This window comes from Oryctolagus cuniculus, chromosome 11, assembly GCF_964237555.1.
Source record: "Oryctolagus cuniculus chromosome 11, mOryCun1.1, whole genome shotgun sequence".
In the NCBI taxonomy this organism is placed as follows: Eukaryota; Metazoa; Chordata; class Mammalia; order Lagomorpha; family Leporidae; genus Oryctolagus; species Oryctolagus cuniculus.
In genome coordinates, this window is record NC_091442.1 from 32751871 (window position 1) to 32765460 (window position 13590).

Sequence of the window (13590 nt, forward strand, 5' to 3'; positions counted from 1 at the left end):
AGCCTTGATTCTAAGTCATTGTTGGACTTCAGATAAATTATAGATTCTCTCCTGCCAGAGAGAATTACTCAAACATTTCAGTTTAAAAAATGTTTTTGGCAGTTACTTATATAACCATACTTAAGAAAATATATTTTCAAAGGCAGGAAAACATTTTTGTGGGTGAACACATTTACACTCCAAAATTATTATAGTCATTGGTATCTCCCTGTGGGATTCGAGGACAGGCAGATGCCGAGGAAAAGTTCTGTAATACTCACAGCTTGGTAGTTGAGGATTTTACTGTCCTAGTCAACCATTCTCTACAGAGATACGATGTGGGTTTTACCAAACTAAAGACATTAGTCATAACAATTTGTACTTGGAAGGAATAACAGTAAAAGAGAAAATGCTCTAAAAACCAGTCTGACTCTTATATTACCATTCTTTGAGGTTTTCTTTGCTCTGAGAGCAACTGTTTGTAGCTTTCCAGCAAAACAGTGAATTAATGATGTTCTACCAAGATTTTGCTAAGCTCCATGTGTTAGTAACAGCTCCAAAATAAGGCAATGATATCCCAGTACTTTGAAAAAGATTACTCTCTACTTATGAGAGCATGCTTCTACTTCAGTATATTACCTGAGAATGAGAAGAAAGTTACTCACTAACATCAAAAGAGAGAATTGAGGGTTAGGATGTCTTATTTCCATGTTAATTTTTCCTGATTAGCTAGCTGCTTTCCCTTAAGAATGTCATGACCAAGAGTGAGTATTTGGTATGGTGGTTAAGATGCCTACCTTCTATGTTGGAGAACTTGGGTTCACATCCTTGTTCTGCTGCTGATTCCAGTTTCAAGCTAATATGCATTCTGGAAGGTGTTAGACCATGGCTCCAGTAGTTGTCTCCCTGCCACCCACGTGAGATACCTGCATTGAGCTCCCAGGTCCCAATTTTGGTCCCAGCCAGGGAACCACTGCAGACACCGTGGAATGAACCAGCATATGGGAGCTCTTTGCCTGTCTCGGTGTATGTATGTATGTATGTGTGTGTTTGTGTGTGTGTGTGTCTATCTGTCTGTCCTCGTCCTCTCAAATAAATATGTTAAAATTATAATGCGATGGGGACTGGCACTGTGGTGGAGTAGGCTAAGCCCCAACTTGTGATGTGGGCATCCCATATGGGCACTGGTTCATACCCCAGCTGCTCCTTTTCTGATCCAGCTCTATGCTATGGCCTAAGATATCAGTGGAAGATGGCCCAAGTGCTTGGGTTCCTGCACCTGTGTGGGAGAACTGGACGAAGTTCCTGGCTCCTGGCTTCAGATCAGCCCAGCTCTGGCCATTAGGACCATTTGGGTTGTTAACAAGCAGATGCAAAGATCTTTCTCTCTGTCTCTCCCTCTCTCTATCTGTAACTCTACCTCTTAAATAAATAAATAAAATTAAATAAGACTATATCATGACCCTATTTACAAATGATAATAAAATCCATATGGACACAAGTAAAGAAATGAACAAACCTCTCAAAATGCCCTTCGCAACAATTGGCAGTGATGTCAGTCCTCTCAGCCATTTGATATCTTCCCAGCTGATAGATGGATCTATTGCTTTAGCCACATATGCAGCAAGTCCATTGGTATCTCCAAAATTTTCCTTAGGAGAAAATGCTAAATCATTGGTTTCAAAATTTTTCAGTCTGAAACAATAAGATACATAAAATGAGAAATTTCTCAGTTAGACATATCTTTACAATGATTGATTAGATGAGAAAAGTTACCCTTTTGATAATAATTGGCACTTCTCTCCTCAACCATCTATAGGTTGGTTACATGCACATATCCAATGTTTTAATGTAGGGTTTCAGGCTAAATGTGACAGCCTTATGATTTTAATTGACCACTAATGTTTAGTTTACATCTTAGACTGTGTTTATAAAAAAACAAATGCATTTCAAGGAAAATATGTGGGCATGTTAGAATATCTTCTTTTTAAGCTAGTTTCTGGATTTGGACAATAGACTTGATGCTATTTTAGGCCATCAATGAGAATGAAATATAACAAAAAACATTTCCATGGCAATTAATAATTTAAACGGGCTTTCCAATGCCAATATTATCATAATTTTTCCTTAAATATCTTTTAGAAAGTAATTTTTTTTTATTTATTTAAAAGACAGAGTTACAGAGAGAGGTAGAGACAGAGAGAGAGGTCTTCCATCTGCTAGTTCACTCCCCAATTGGCCGAAATGGCCAGAGCTGTGCCAATCCAAAGCCAGGAGCCAGGAGCTTCTTTCAAGTCTCCCACATGGATGCAGGGGCCCAAGGACTTGGGCTGTCTTCTACTGCTTTCCCAGGCCATAGCAAAGAGCTGGATAGGAAGAGGAGCAGCTGGGACTAGAACCGGCGCCCATATGGGACTCTGGCGCTTCAGGCCAGGGCTTTAACCTGCTGTACCACAGAGCCAGCCCCAAGAAAGTAAAATTAATATGCCATGATTCTCATTTTACTTAGAAATTTAAAACAGAAGTATAGAACAAGATGTCCCACCATGGGGAAAAAACTGGTTCATGGTAACATTTGGGCTCCAACCTGAGTCTCTTAACTTCTAATTATATTCTCACTATGCAGATATCATTTCTTTTTCTTTTCTTTTCTTTCTTTCTTTTTTTTTTTTTTTTTTTTTTTTTTTGACAGGCAGAGTGGATAGTGAGAGAGAGAGACAGAGAGAAACGTCTTCCTTTGCCGTTGGTTCACCCTCCAATGGCCGCCGCAGCCGGTGCACCGCGTTGATCCGAAGCCAGGAGCCAGGTGCTTCTCCTGGTCTCCCATGGGGTGCAGGGCCCAAGCACTTGGGCCATCTTCCACTGCCTTCCCGGGCCACAGCAGAGGGCTGGCCTGGAAGAGGGGCAACCGGGACAGAATCCGGCGCCCTGACCAGGACTAGAAACTGGTGTGCCGGCGCCGTTAGGTGGAGGATTAGCCTATTGAGCCATGGCGGCGGCCCAGATATCATTTCCATTCAGACTATCCTAACTGACCTCAGGAAGCCTTCCAATGTTCTTGGATAAAATTCTAAAGCAGGTTGGAACTGCAATAACATGTGTTAACACCTTCTGTCTAATGTCACTATAGACTCTCTTTCCCGCCCTGTTATTATAGCAATGGTGTTAGCAAGCAAGGGAAGAAATGGGAAGTGTTCCCTAGCAGCTAAACCATCAACTCCTGCCTTTACCTCCTCCATGGAGTTGTTCTGTCTGCTTTGTGTACTTACTCGAATTTCCCTAATCTTCCAGATGACTTTTACAAGGGTATGAGCTTTCCACTTATCAATCCTTCATCTCTTTGCCTGTTGGTCTTTCTTGATCTTGGGGTCTGTGTCACCACCCACATAAGCAGCACAGCAGACTTGGAAGTGTCAGGGATGTTGAAGTATAAATATCCCAGCACCTCGCCTCTAGCTAAACTGTGAGATGAATTCAACATAAGCTCTAAGATTTTCCAAGCAGCATTAAGTTTCATTTGCCTATAATTGTAGTTGTCTTAAAAAACCTGCATTTTATTTGCTGCATTTTCTGCCTTGTACCATGTCCCTACTTCTACTACCAATGCTTCCTTCACTTACCAAATGAACTTCTCACCCTTAAATAACTGGCTCATGGTCTGATTCTAGATGAATCCAAACTGAGACAAAACACCACTAAGTTGCTGCCTTCTCCTATGTCTAATTGTATTGTCCCCATTTAGACCAGTATTTCTCTAACTCACTGCCAAGATTTTGCTGCTGGATCACCCTAGGCTTGAAATCTTTTCTTTTGTACTAATTTCCTAATATGCTTACTAGATTTTGGCAGTTTCCCCAAATAAAGGCAAAGTCTTTTATGATTGCATCTCTGAGCACTAGCTGCAAGGATGGCCATTTTGATACAAAATGGCACCATCCATGTGACTCTGTGGCCCACCTCCCAAAATCCAGCTGTGAATGTCATTTCCTAAAAGGCTGTTTTGGAATCATGACAGTGATCTAGATTCACCTTGCAATTCCACATACATTATAAATGACCCTGCCTGCCAATCTTCCTTTGGGGCAAAAGTTCAGCTTTATATTGATCTCTCTGGCTTATTGCTAGCTCTTTCTTCCCTTCTACAAGCTCTGCAACTGAACATAGAAGAGACCTTGGACCTATGACTATAAAAGACATTTATATAGGCCCAGAAGCCTCTTATCACACTATTTTTATTTTTAACAAAATTACACTTTCCCTTAATACAAAACTATGTTTAAAGCTTTTTACATTATAGTGTATTTCAGTTAAGATGATTGGTTGTATAACTTAAGTGGCAAACATTATCATAAGGCCATGAACATTCATATTCCATGTAACTTGATTCAATCCCTTGGCAAAGTTTTCTCAACAATGATTGGATAGTGAGTCCTACAGTCTCATGGACTCAGATGCCCATTAAAGATCATAGAAATTCCAGCACCATGAAAGTTATATAGGTACTTACATCATTATTGGACTTAGGTAGAGATTTAAGCTGAAATGCTGGAGTATTTTGATTTTATCAAATCACTTATGGCTCTACATTTTATCATAGAATTTGTCCTTTCATGGTTACTCTAACTTGAATGAATGAAGCCAAACTTTTGTTAAATAAACATATCCTTATTATGGAGACCTACTCTATTTCTAATAAATGATATCAAATTCCAAACTTTTAAGTAAGAATAATAATAAGAAAAAGTCTAGTCTTTCTATCCCTCGCAAAACCTGGGTGGGGTATGGGTGGGGGGGAAACAGGAAAAAGAAAAACATCTGTATGCATCTATACCCTACATGGCACCCACCCCCATCCCAAACAAGCCACAGTGTTTCAGCAGGGGTGAGGTGAAAGGGTGAAATGGATAGGAAAAAACAGAAACATGGATAAAATTATATAAATAACTGTTGTTATTCTTGGACGGCGAAATGCAGATCAACACTTGAATGAATGTTGCCTTACAGAAACTTCAGTGCACAATGAAGCCTTGTTGTTACTCTAAAACTTTGTTCACAACCAGAAGCCAAGAAAAAGTTTTCAGATATCTTGACAGAGACCCACGATGGAGTGTTTTACCAGTGGCTCCGAAAGAAACCTCCTTGAATGCTATTTTTATTCAGATTATGACATTTATACAAAAAACACTTAAAGAAACTTCTGATAACCAAAGATTTCCATTTCGTAAGGAAGAAAAAAAGGGCAGCATCAAAATAATAACATTATTACTTAGGACTTAATTATTAGAATCTCAATCTGTTTAATGACTAAAAGGAAAGAGAACTTCTTCATTACAAGGTACTCATGCCTAGAATGGCCCTTTATAATCTAATACAGAATTGATTTAGTTTTTAGGAAGTCAGCAACATAAAAATAGTAATAACTACTAAATAAAGCAAAACATTATTAAATAAAGAATAGTAACACTAAAAATGTTATTAATATTTAATATTTTTGCTATAAATATTTATAATTTTATAATAAAGATAGTCAGTTACCTACACTGGGAAATAAAATAAAATAAAAACAACTAGTACAACACAATATGAAGAGAAAAAGATTGAGAGAGACGTTTAGAGTCTATATAGGGATTAGTATATGGATAACCAGCCTTCAATTCTTTGTTTAGGAAAACACTTAAGTTGAGATCAAACATGACAATTTCTTCATCAATGTATCCAGTCAGTAAGAACAAAGGTTCAGACAATGAATTTTAAGTTTCAGTTCAAATCCTGGTTCAACTTCTTACTAGTCACCTTACATTGAGAAGATCTCACAGGTTGTGGTGAATTTTTATTGATTAATTCAACAATTACAGATTGAGCACTTACTATTTGCCAAGGTTTTAGATATTTAGGATATACCAGAAAATGAAACAAAATATCTGCCCAGGATAATTATAATCAATAAGAAAATTGGAGTTGTTAAAAATAAGAACTATATAAAATAAAGAAAACAGTGGAGCAGATCAGAGGGAAGTGAACTGGCAGAAGCTGAAACTGAAATTGTAAATATTGTAATCAGGGTTGGCCTCAATGAGAAGCTATGTTAAGGAGGAATTAGTAGAGCAACGTTATTATCTCCGTTTCTTTTTTTGCTGTTATAACAAATAACCACAAATGTGGAGGTTTAAAATCAAAAATACGTATATTATATCATAGTTCTTAAGGCCAGAAGCCCAACATGAGTCTTCCTGAACTAAACTCAGGGTGTCTACAAGGCTGAATTCCATTTGGAGTTGCTAAGGGAGGATCAATTTCTTTCCCTTTTCCAACCTCTGAAGACTGTCAATTTCTCAGGCTCCTGGCTTTGTCTCTCCAACCTCTGTTTCTATCATCTGATCTGCCCTGATTCTGACATTCCTGCTTCTCTCTTTTAAAGGCATTTTTAATTTAATTAAACCTTGTGGAATAAAACAGGATAATTTCCCCCACCTCTGGATCGTTAGCTTAATCATATCTACAAAGCCTATTTTGCCATGCAAAGTATCCAGACATTAGTACATGGACAATCTTGACCTACCACACTTCTCAATGTGGAACTTTACCTGATTAAAAATTGAGATGCTACTGGATCATGTGCCAAGTCTTCCATCAATCTCCCCGCTTTCCTCCCCCTTGATCAAAGGTATATTTATCCTATTCTCTACCATCAATTTTTATTGTGCTTTCCCAATGTGGAGACATGTAGATTAATCCCTAATGAAAAGTAGTTAGTGGTGTATTGATTTGGGGAGGGGGGAGGAATATCATGGTCAGAGGAAACAGCAGGTGTTAAGTCTCTGTGGTTTCACCATGCCTGGCAGGGAAGCAGAGTGGCCAGGCAGAATAGGGAGATTGTGAGTGCTTGGATGTGAGGCAGAGAAGTAGTGGAGGTCAGCTCACATAGAGTCCAACAGGCCACTTTCATCAAGAGAGACCTAGGAAGATGGTGAAGGTCTACTCTGTCTTTGTATGACCTCTTCTATATGCTGTGACTAATCACTTTGCGGTTTATAACATCACTAGGCAAATCACAGAAAGGCTAGATAACATGATATACTTTGATCTTAGTCAAGATCAGAAATTGCTTTTTCTCTCTTTAAACTTCCCTGGCACTGCACTAAAGATGAGAATCTGAACAGGGTATGTGAGCATCTCTATGGAGTTATAAAGAAAGCAAAAGTTCTCTGGAGCCAGGTTTATAGCCACTACCTGCAACACCATCATCTTGTATCAAGCAGTGGTTCAAGTCCTGGCTATTCCATTTGCTATCCAGCTCCCTGATAATGCACCTGGGAAGGCAGCAGACAATGGCCCAAGTATTTGAGCCCCTGCCATCCATATAAGGGACCCAGTAGGGGTTCTGGGCACCTTGTTTGGCCTGTCTCAACCCTGGTGGTTACATCCATTTGGGGAGTGAATCAATGAATGGAAGACCTCTCTCTCTCTCCCCCCTTCTCTCTCTGTCACTCTACCTTTAAAAATCAATCAATAAATTTATCTTAGGAATAAAAGAAAAAAAGCCACGCCTAAAAGCCTTGGGAGTCAGTCTGATTAACTGTCTTCATTCCTTGCTTCTTTCTAGAGCAGATAAGTATTTGCCTTACTTCTCTCAGTTTCAGGAACTTCTATGCCATTTTTTATGCACAAACATACATGTGTTTTGCATATAGACCAAGCAGAGATTACCAAAGCCTTGAACTCTTGCTGCTCCCAGATGCCAAGAGTGGGACCCTCCCCCCAGCCAGGCAGAGGAAGTAGCAAGGGCTGGAAGGAGCCACTGCTTTACCGACTCATTCTCCTCTGGATTTCCTGTCTCCCCTGCCTGCCAAACCTCACTTTTGAAAAGCCAGGCTTCACCTTCCATGAGTCAGGTCAGTTGCGGAAAGAAAACGATTTCCTATCAGGCTTTAACAGATGAGCTTTTGGGGCACATGTGGCCTCAAGGGGAAGTCTGGACCTCCTATTTGAGTACCCTGCCTGCAAGAGCTGAATGTGGGCTGCAGAAGAGATGACCAGAAGGCACTGACTACCTTGACGTTCCCTAGGACAAACAATGACAGTTTCTTTGCACCCAGCTGGGGATGTTACTAGGGTTCCCTCTAACCTGGTTATATTGCTCATTTTGTGATCATCTTCAGCCCAGAGATGTGACAAACTGGGGAACTGTGGCCACTCCTGTGTACAACAGCAGCTGAAAGGGGTCTTTGTTTCATGGTCGTTCACGTCATCTGGGCAGGAGCCCAGGAGCAAAGAAAGGAAAAAGGGGGAAAGAAAATCAACCTTCCAGCTCCTCCCTGAGTGGCCCCAGTGCTGGAGGAGCATAAGGTACCAGCCAGAATTAACAACAGTGCCATCTCCCCCATCTGTTTCCATGCCTCTGTGAAATGTATTTTGCTTTCCAAAGCAAGAAAGTGTTTCTTAAAATGTGAAAAACAAACAAAAACCCTTACTGTAATATTTATTATTATTATTATTATTTGTTATTATTAGTAGAGGTAGAATTAAGATGTGAAGGAAAAGGAATAGAAAACTCCTTTTCAAATGGCCAAGGAGAAATAATGAAGAATGTTTCTTGTAAGGAGTCTAGATGATGGGAAACTATTTCAGGAAGTCTACAAAAAAGGTGGGTATTTGGCACAGCAGTTAAAACTTAAGACCCTGCCTGGGATGTCTGTATCCCATATCGGAGTGCCTGGATTTGAGTCCTGGCTCCACTCCCAACTCCGGCTTCTTGTTAATGCACATTCTGGGAGGCAGTAGGTGATGGCTCAAGTTGCTTTATCCCTGCCACCCATGTAGGAAACCCAGATAGAGTTCTAGGTTCCTGGCTTCCTCCTGGCCCAGCCCTGGCCGTTGCAGACATTTGGAGAGTCAATCAGAGGATGGGAGATCTCTCTAAATCTCTCTCTCTCTCTTTCTCTCTCTCTGCTTTTCAAATGAATAAAAGTAATGATATAAAAATTTTTAAATAAAAGGAGTCAAAGGAGAGAGACAATGTAAACAATTGTACAAATTCCCTTTAAGGGAAATTTAAAATCATCTGTTTCTGATGTATTTGGCAAGGCATAAGACTATGTCAGGGACTTTTCCTTATTATTATTATTATTATTATTATTTCTTTTTAAAGACAGAGTGCTTGGTAACTCTGCGTCTGGTATATGTGGGGTAATTTTATTGGCAGGTCTGGCCTGGAGAACACTTTCTCCTTCTGTAATTAATCTACTGCTGGTACATGGACAGTACAACATCCTCAGTTTGCCTGGCAGAATCAGGAGGTGACATCCCAGAGCTATCATACATATGGCTCAATAGCGATATTTCATGTGCAATAGTTTCTAATCACATTAGGCATATGCACAGCCAAATCACATGATGATTATGTGACACTTATGCAAGATTGTATATGGACATATGCGGTGGTTGGGATACACTCCAGTGTGAATTATTATATATGAAACCTCTGGCTTCCAATAGTCTTTTTGTTCTACATGGAATGCTGGTTTGGTTCTGATTCTTTTACTTCTTTAATCTTTTAGAAGAGTAAGCAGAATGTGTTTACTTGTGGTTTCTTTCATCTCTACCCTTTTGTCTTTATTCAAATTTCCTAGCTCTAGTTGCTTCAAAACAATTAAAGGATAGGCAGAGGAAACAATGGCTCATGTGGAATGAGATCCAGGCTCCCGAAAAGGCATCCCTCATCATCTCACCTACTCTGTTGGATGCTTTAGGATTCCCTCATCAAAATGTCCTTTAAGATTTTTTTTAATTTTATTTATTTTATAGAGAGGGAGAAGCAGAGAGAGAGAGAGAGAGAGAGAGAGAGAGAGAGAAAGTCTTCCATCCACTTGTTCACTCCCATGATGGCTGACAATGGCTGGAGCTGGAATGATCCGAAGCCAGGAACCAGGAGCTTCTTCCAGATCTCACATGTGGGCACAGGGGCCCGTGGACTTAGATCATCTTCCACTGCTTTCCCAATCCATAGCAGAGAGTTGGATCAGAAGTGGAGCAGCAGAGTCTTGAACCAGTGCCCATACAGGATGCCAGCACTACAAGCAGTGGCTTTAACCATTATGCCAGTGCTGGCTCCTAAAGTTAAGATTTTGATCCCTGTTCCAATCTTTTAGCCCTGAGGGTTATCCCACATCTGTCATACATGGTATGAAAAGCCCAAGAAAATATTGCAGTGGTAACTGGAAGAAGGAAAAACAATGGAAAAATAAGTCTATAGTATAGAGAGATTGGATTTTCTCTCAGTAAACTCCACTGTGCTCCCAACTTTGCCTCAACAGGATCCAAAGGTAAGGGAAAACAATTCCCTTCTAAAGGACAAGCTGAGAGCTCTGATAAAATCATAGTTGTTGAATTTAAGATTATTTGATATATTGCTTTTGCTAAGAAGAATGAGAGACTAAATGAATGAATCGATCACAGATGAATCTCAACAAATGAGGACTATTATGGAAAGAAGTAGAAGACAAGGGATCAAAGAGGTTTGTTTTTTTTTTTTTTTCTTTTTGGCCAGGCAGAGTTAGACAGAGAGAGAGTTATAGACAGTGAGAGAGAGAGACAGAGAGAAAGGTCTTCCTTCCATTGTTCACCCCCCCAAATGGCTATTATGGTCGGCGTGCTGCGCCGATCCAAAGCCAGGAGCCAGATGCTTTCTCCTGGTCTCCCATGGGGGTGCAGGGCCCAAGGACATGGGCCATCCTCCACTGCCCTCCCGGGCCACATCAGAGAGCTGGACTGGAAGAGGAGCAACTGGGATAGAATCCAGCGCCCCAACTGGGACTAGAACCCCGGGGTGCCAGCGCTGCAGGCAGAGGATTAGCCTCGTGAGCCGCGGCACTGGCCAAAGTAGTGGTTTCTTTCATCTTTACTTTCTTTTCTCTTTTTTCAACCTTCCCAGCCCTTCTTGTTCCAATACAATTAAAAGTAAAATTTATATGGGCACTAGTCCATGTCCTGGCTACTCCACATCCAAGCCAGCCCCCTGCTAATGCACCTGGGAAAGCAGCAGAAGATGGCCCAAGTGCTTGGGCCCCTACTTCCCAAATCCCTTAATACATTCTGGTACATAAATGTTCCTGACTTTGATAAGTATACAGGCAATTCCTATACCATTTTATAGCTCAATAAATGATGCTCACAAAAAAAGGTGCCCTTGCTAGAGATTATGTGGGTATTTAACAATGCACTATCTCTAGAACCCTACCTAGAACTTCTAGGTTGAGCTTATCAAGATTCCTTTAAACTACACCTTGGGAACAATGTTTTGGTATAGCTATAACTAACTACCCAGGGCACTCACTTGCAAATGAGAAAGTCTTTGGAACTGGCTCACAGAAAATCAGAGAGAATTAGCAAACCAGTATAGTGCCCCAATGATCATTGTTACCTGAGTTGTGGTGGCAGCTTGAACCTGTTACGCACATCATCGAAGCGGTTGCCCAGGTAAGGGGTGTCCACTGTCACAAAGATGGCCTTATAGCCCATCTGTTCAGCCCGCCGCACTAGCTGCTTAGTGACTTCTCGGTCCTTGTAGATGTACAACTGCATCCAGCGAAGTGCATCAGGACCAGCTTCTGCCACTTCTTCAATTGAGGAGGTGGCCCAGGAACTCAGCATCATACCTGTCCCCAAGGACTGACAGGCTGCGAAAGAAACGAGATGATAAAGGCAGGCCTGACATTTCTACCTCCCAAGCCTTCAGGTTGTATTTCAAGATGTAATGATGTCTACATGGGCAATTTGGCAATACGAATGTTTTAAAAGTTATAAATATGTGCTCTTTTCCCCTCTGAATATTGGTCTTAAAGAAAAAAATGAGCCAGCGCCACGGCTCACTAGGCTAATCCTCCGCCTGTAGTGCCGGCACCCAGGTTCTAGTCCTGGTCGGGGCACCGGATTCTGTCCCGGTTGCTCCTCTTCCAGTCCGCTCTCTGTTGTGTCCCGGGAGGGCAATGGAGGATGGACCAAGTCATTGGGCCCTGAACCCACATGGGAGACCAGAAAAAGCACTTGGCTCCTGGCTTCGGATCATCACGGTGCGCCAGCCACAGCGCACTGGCCGCAGCGGCCATTGGGGAGTGAACCAACGGAAAAAGGAAGACCTTTCTCTCTCTCTCTCTCACTGTCCACTCTGCCTGTCAAAAAAAAATTTAAAAAAAATTAAAAAATGACGTCAAATAGCCAAAGATGTGTAGTACAACAGTGAAAGAATTGGGTACAGCTGGATGTCTATTCTTACAGGTTTAGTTAAACTATAGCTCATCTATGAAATGAAGTGTTGACCCTCATAATATTTTTGTGATGGCTAATTTTATGTGTTAACTCAGCTAAGTCATGACATCCAAATATTTAGTCAAATATACCTAGTTGCTGCTATGAATATATTTTTGGATGAGATTAATATTTAAATCAGGAGGTTTGAATAAAGCAAATCACCTAACAAAATATGAATGCATCTCATCTGATCCATGAAAGTCCTTAAAAAAAAAAAAAAAAAAGACTGATCTTCCCCAAGGAAATGGAAGAATTTTGCCAGCAGGCTAGCTTTAGACTGTTTGCTATTATGCAGGTTTAGAACATAGCAGTTTCTACAATTACATGAGGCAATTCCTTAAAATAAATCTGTACCTAGGGGGTAGATGATATGAGTCTATCTGTATCTATTTCTAGATAGATAATACATATATATATATATATATACACATACAGATCCTATAGGCCCTGTTCTCTGGAGAACCATGAAGATTGTAAGTATAAAAGAAAATTCACACACATAGAAAGATATCCAAGATATACAAATATATTAAGGAAAGAATAAAGTCTACAAAACATTTTGCATGCATGATTCCACAATTGTACAAATGTTATTATTGACATTTGAATCTAAACAAACTAAATGCTAAGCATGGGTGGGAAAATTGTGGTTAAGTTTAATTTATTCTTCCTTTTAGTTTTAAAAATTTTATTTTAAAAATTTGATAATGACTTATTCCATCATTTGCATTATCTTTTAAGTTTTTGTTCAATATCTTATGTATGCTCCATCTTTTTTAGCAAGCTGGCAATAAATAAAATATTGAGTGAAAAAATTAGATAGAATCATCAAAGAAATTTTCTTAGTGGATGAAAAAAGTATGATGATAGGTTTTCCTCCAAGAATAGATAGCAAATTGATACTATGCTTGTGTACCATATATAGAATCAAGAGTGAATTATAAATATATAAAACTGACAGTTTGACTAAAGGTCCTAGACTTCCGAGTATCTAGCATGTATCAAATGGGAAGAAACATAGCTGTTTGAGGCACACTAATGGGATGATGATGAGATCAAATCAGATGCTCTTTTTAAAGCTACCCAGTGAGGATAAAAAGTATCTGTGCTTCTCAAGCATTAGCAGATGGCCAAAATCACCTGAAGACTTGTTAAAAACAGAGTTCTGGGTCCTACCCAGAGTTTCTGACTCAGCAGATATCAGTAGGGGACAAAGAATCTTCCTTTCCAACCAGTTCCCAGATGATGCTGCTATCAGTGTAGGATCATACTCTGACATGTAAATAATATTAAACACATTGGATA

The 13590-nt window shown here is 40.1% G+C and overlaps 1 protein-coding gene across 1 annotated transcript in view; it reads right to left on the reverse strand.

Annotated features, from left to right (window-relative positions):
* The window catches only part of HAO1 (hydroxyacid oxidase 1), a gene marked incomplete in the record, with an annotated part of 60692 nt that overhangs the window by 22127 nt on the left and 24975 nt on the right, over window positions 1-13590 (reverse strand). Inside the window, 2 exon segments of the mRNA XM_070052068.1 lie at window positions 1499-1674; window positions 11399-11654. Coding sequence (XP_069908169.1) covers window positions 1499-1674; window positions 11399-11654 — 432 coding nt within the window.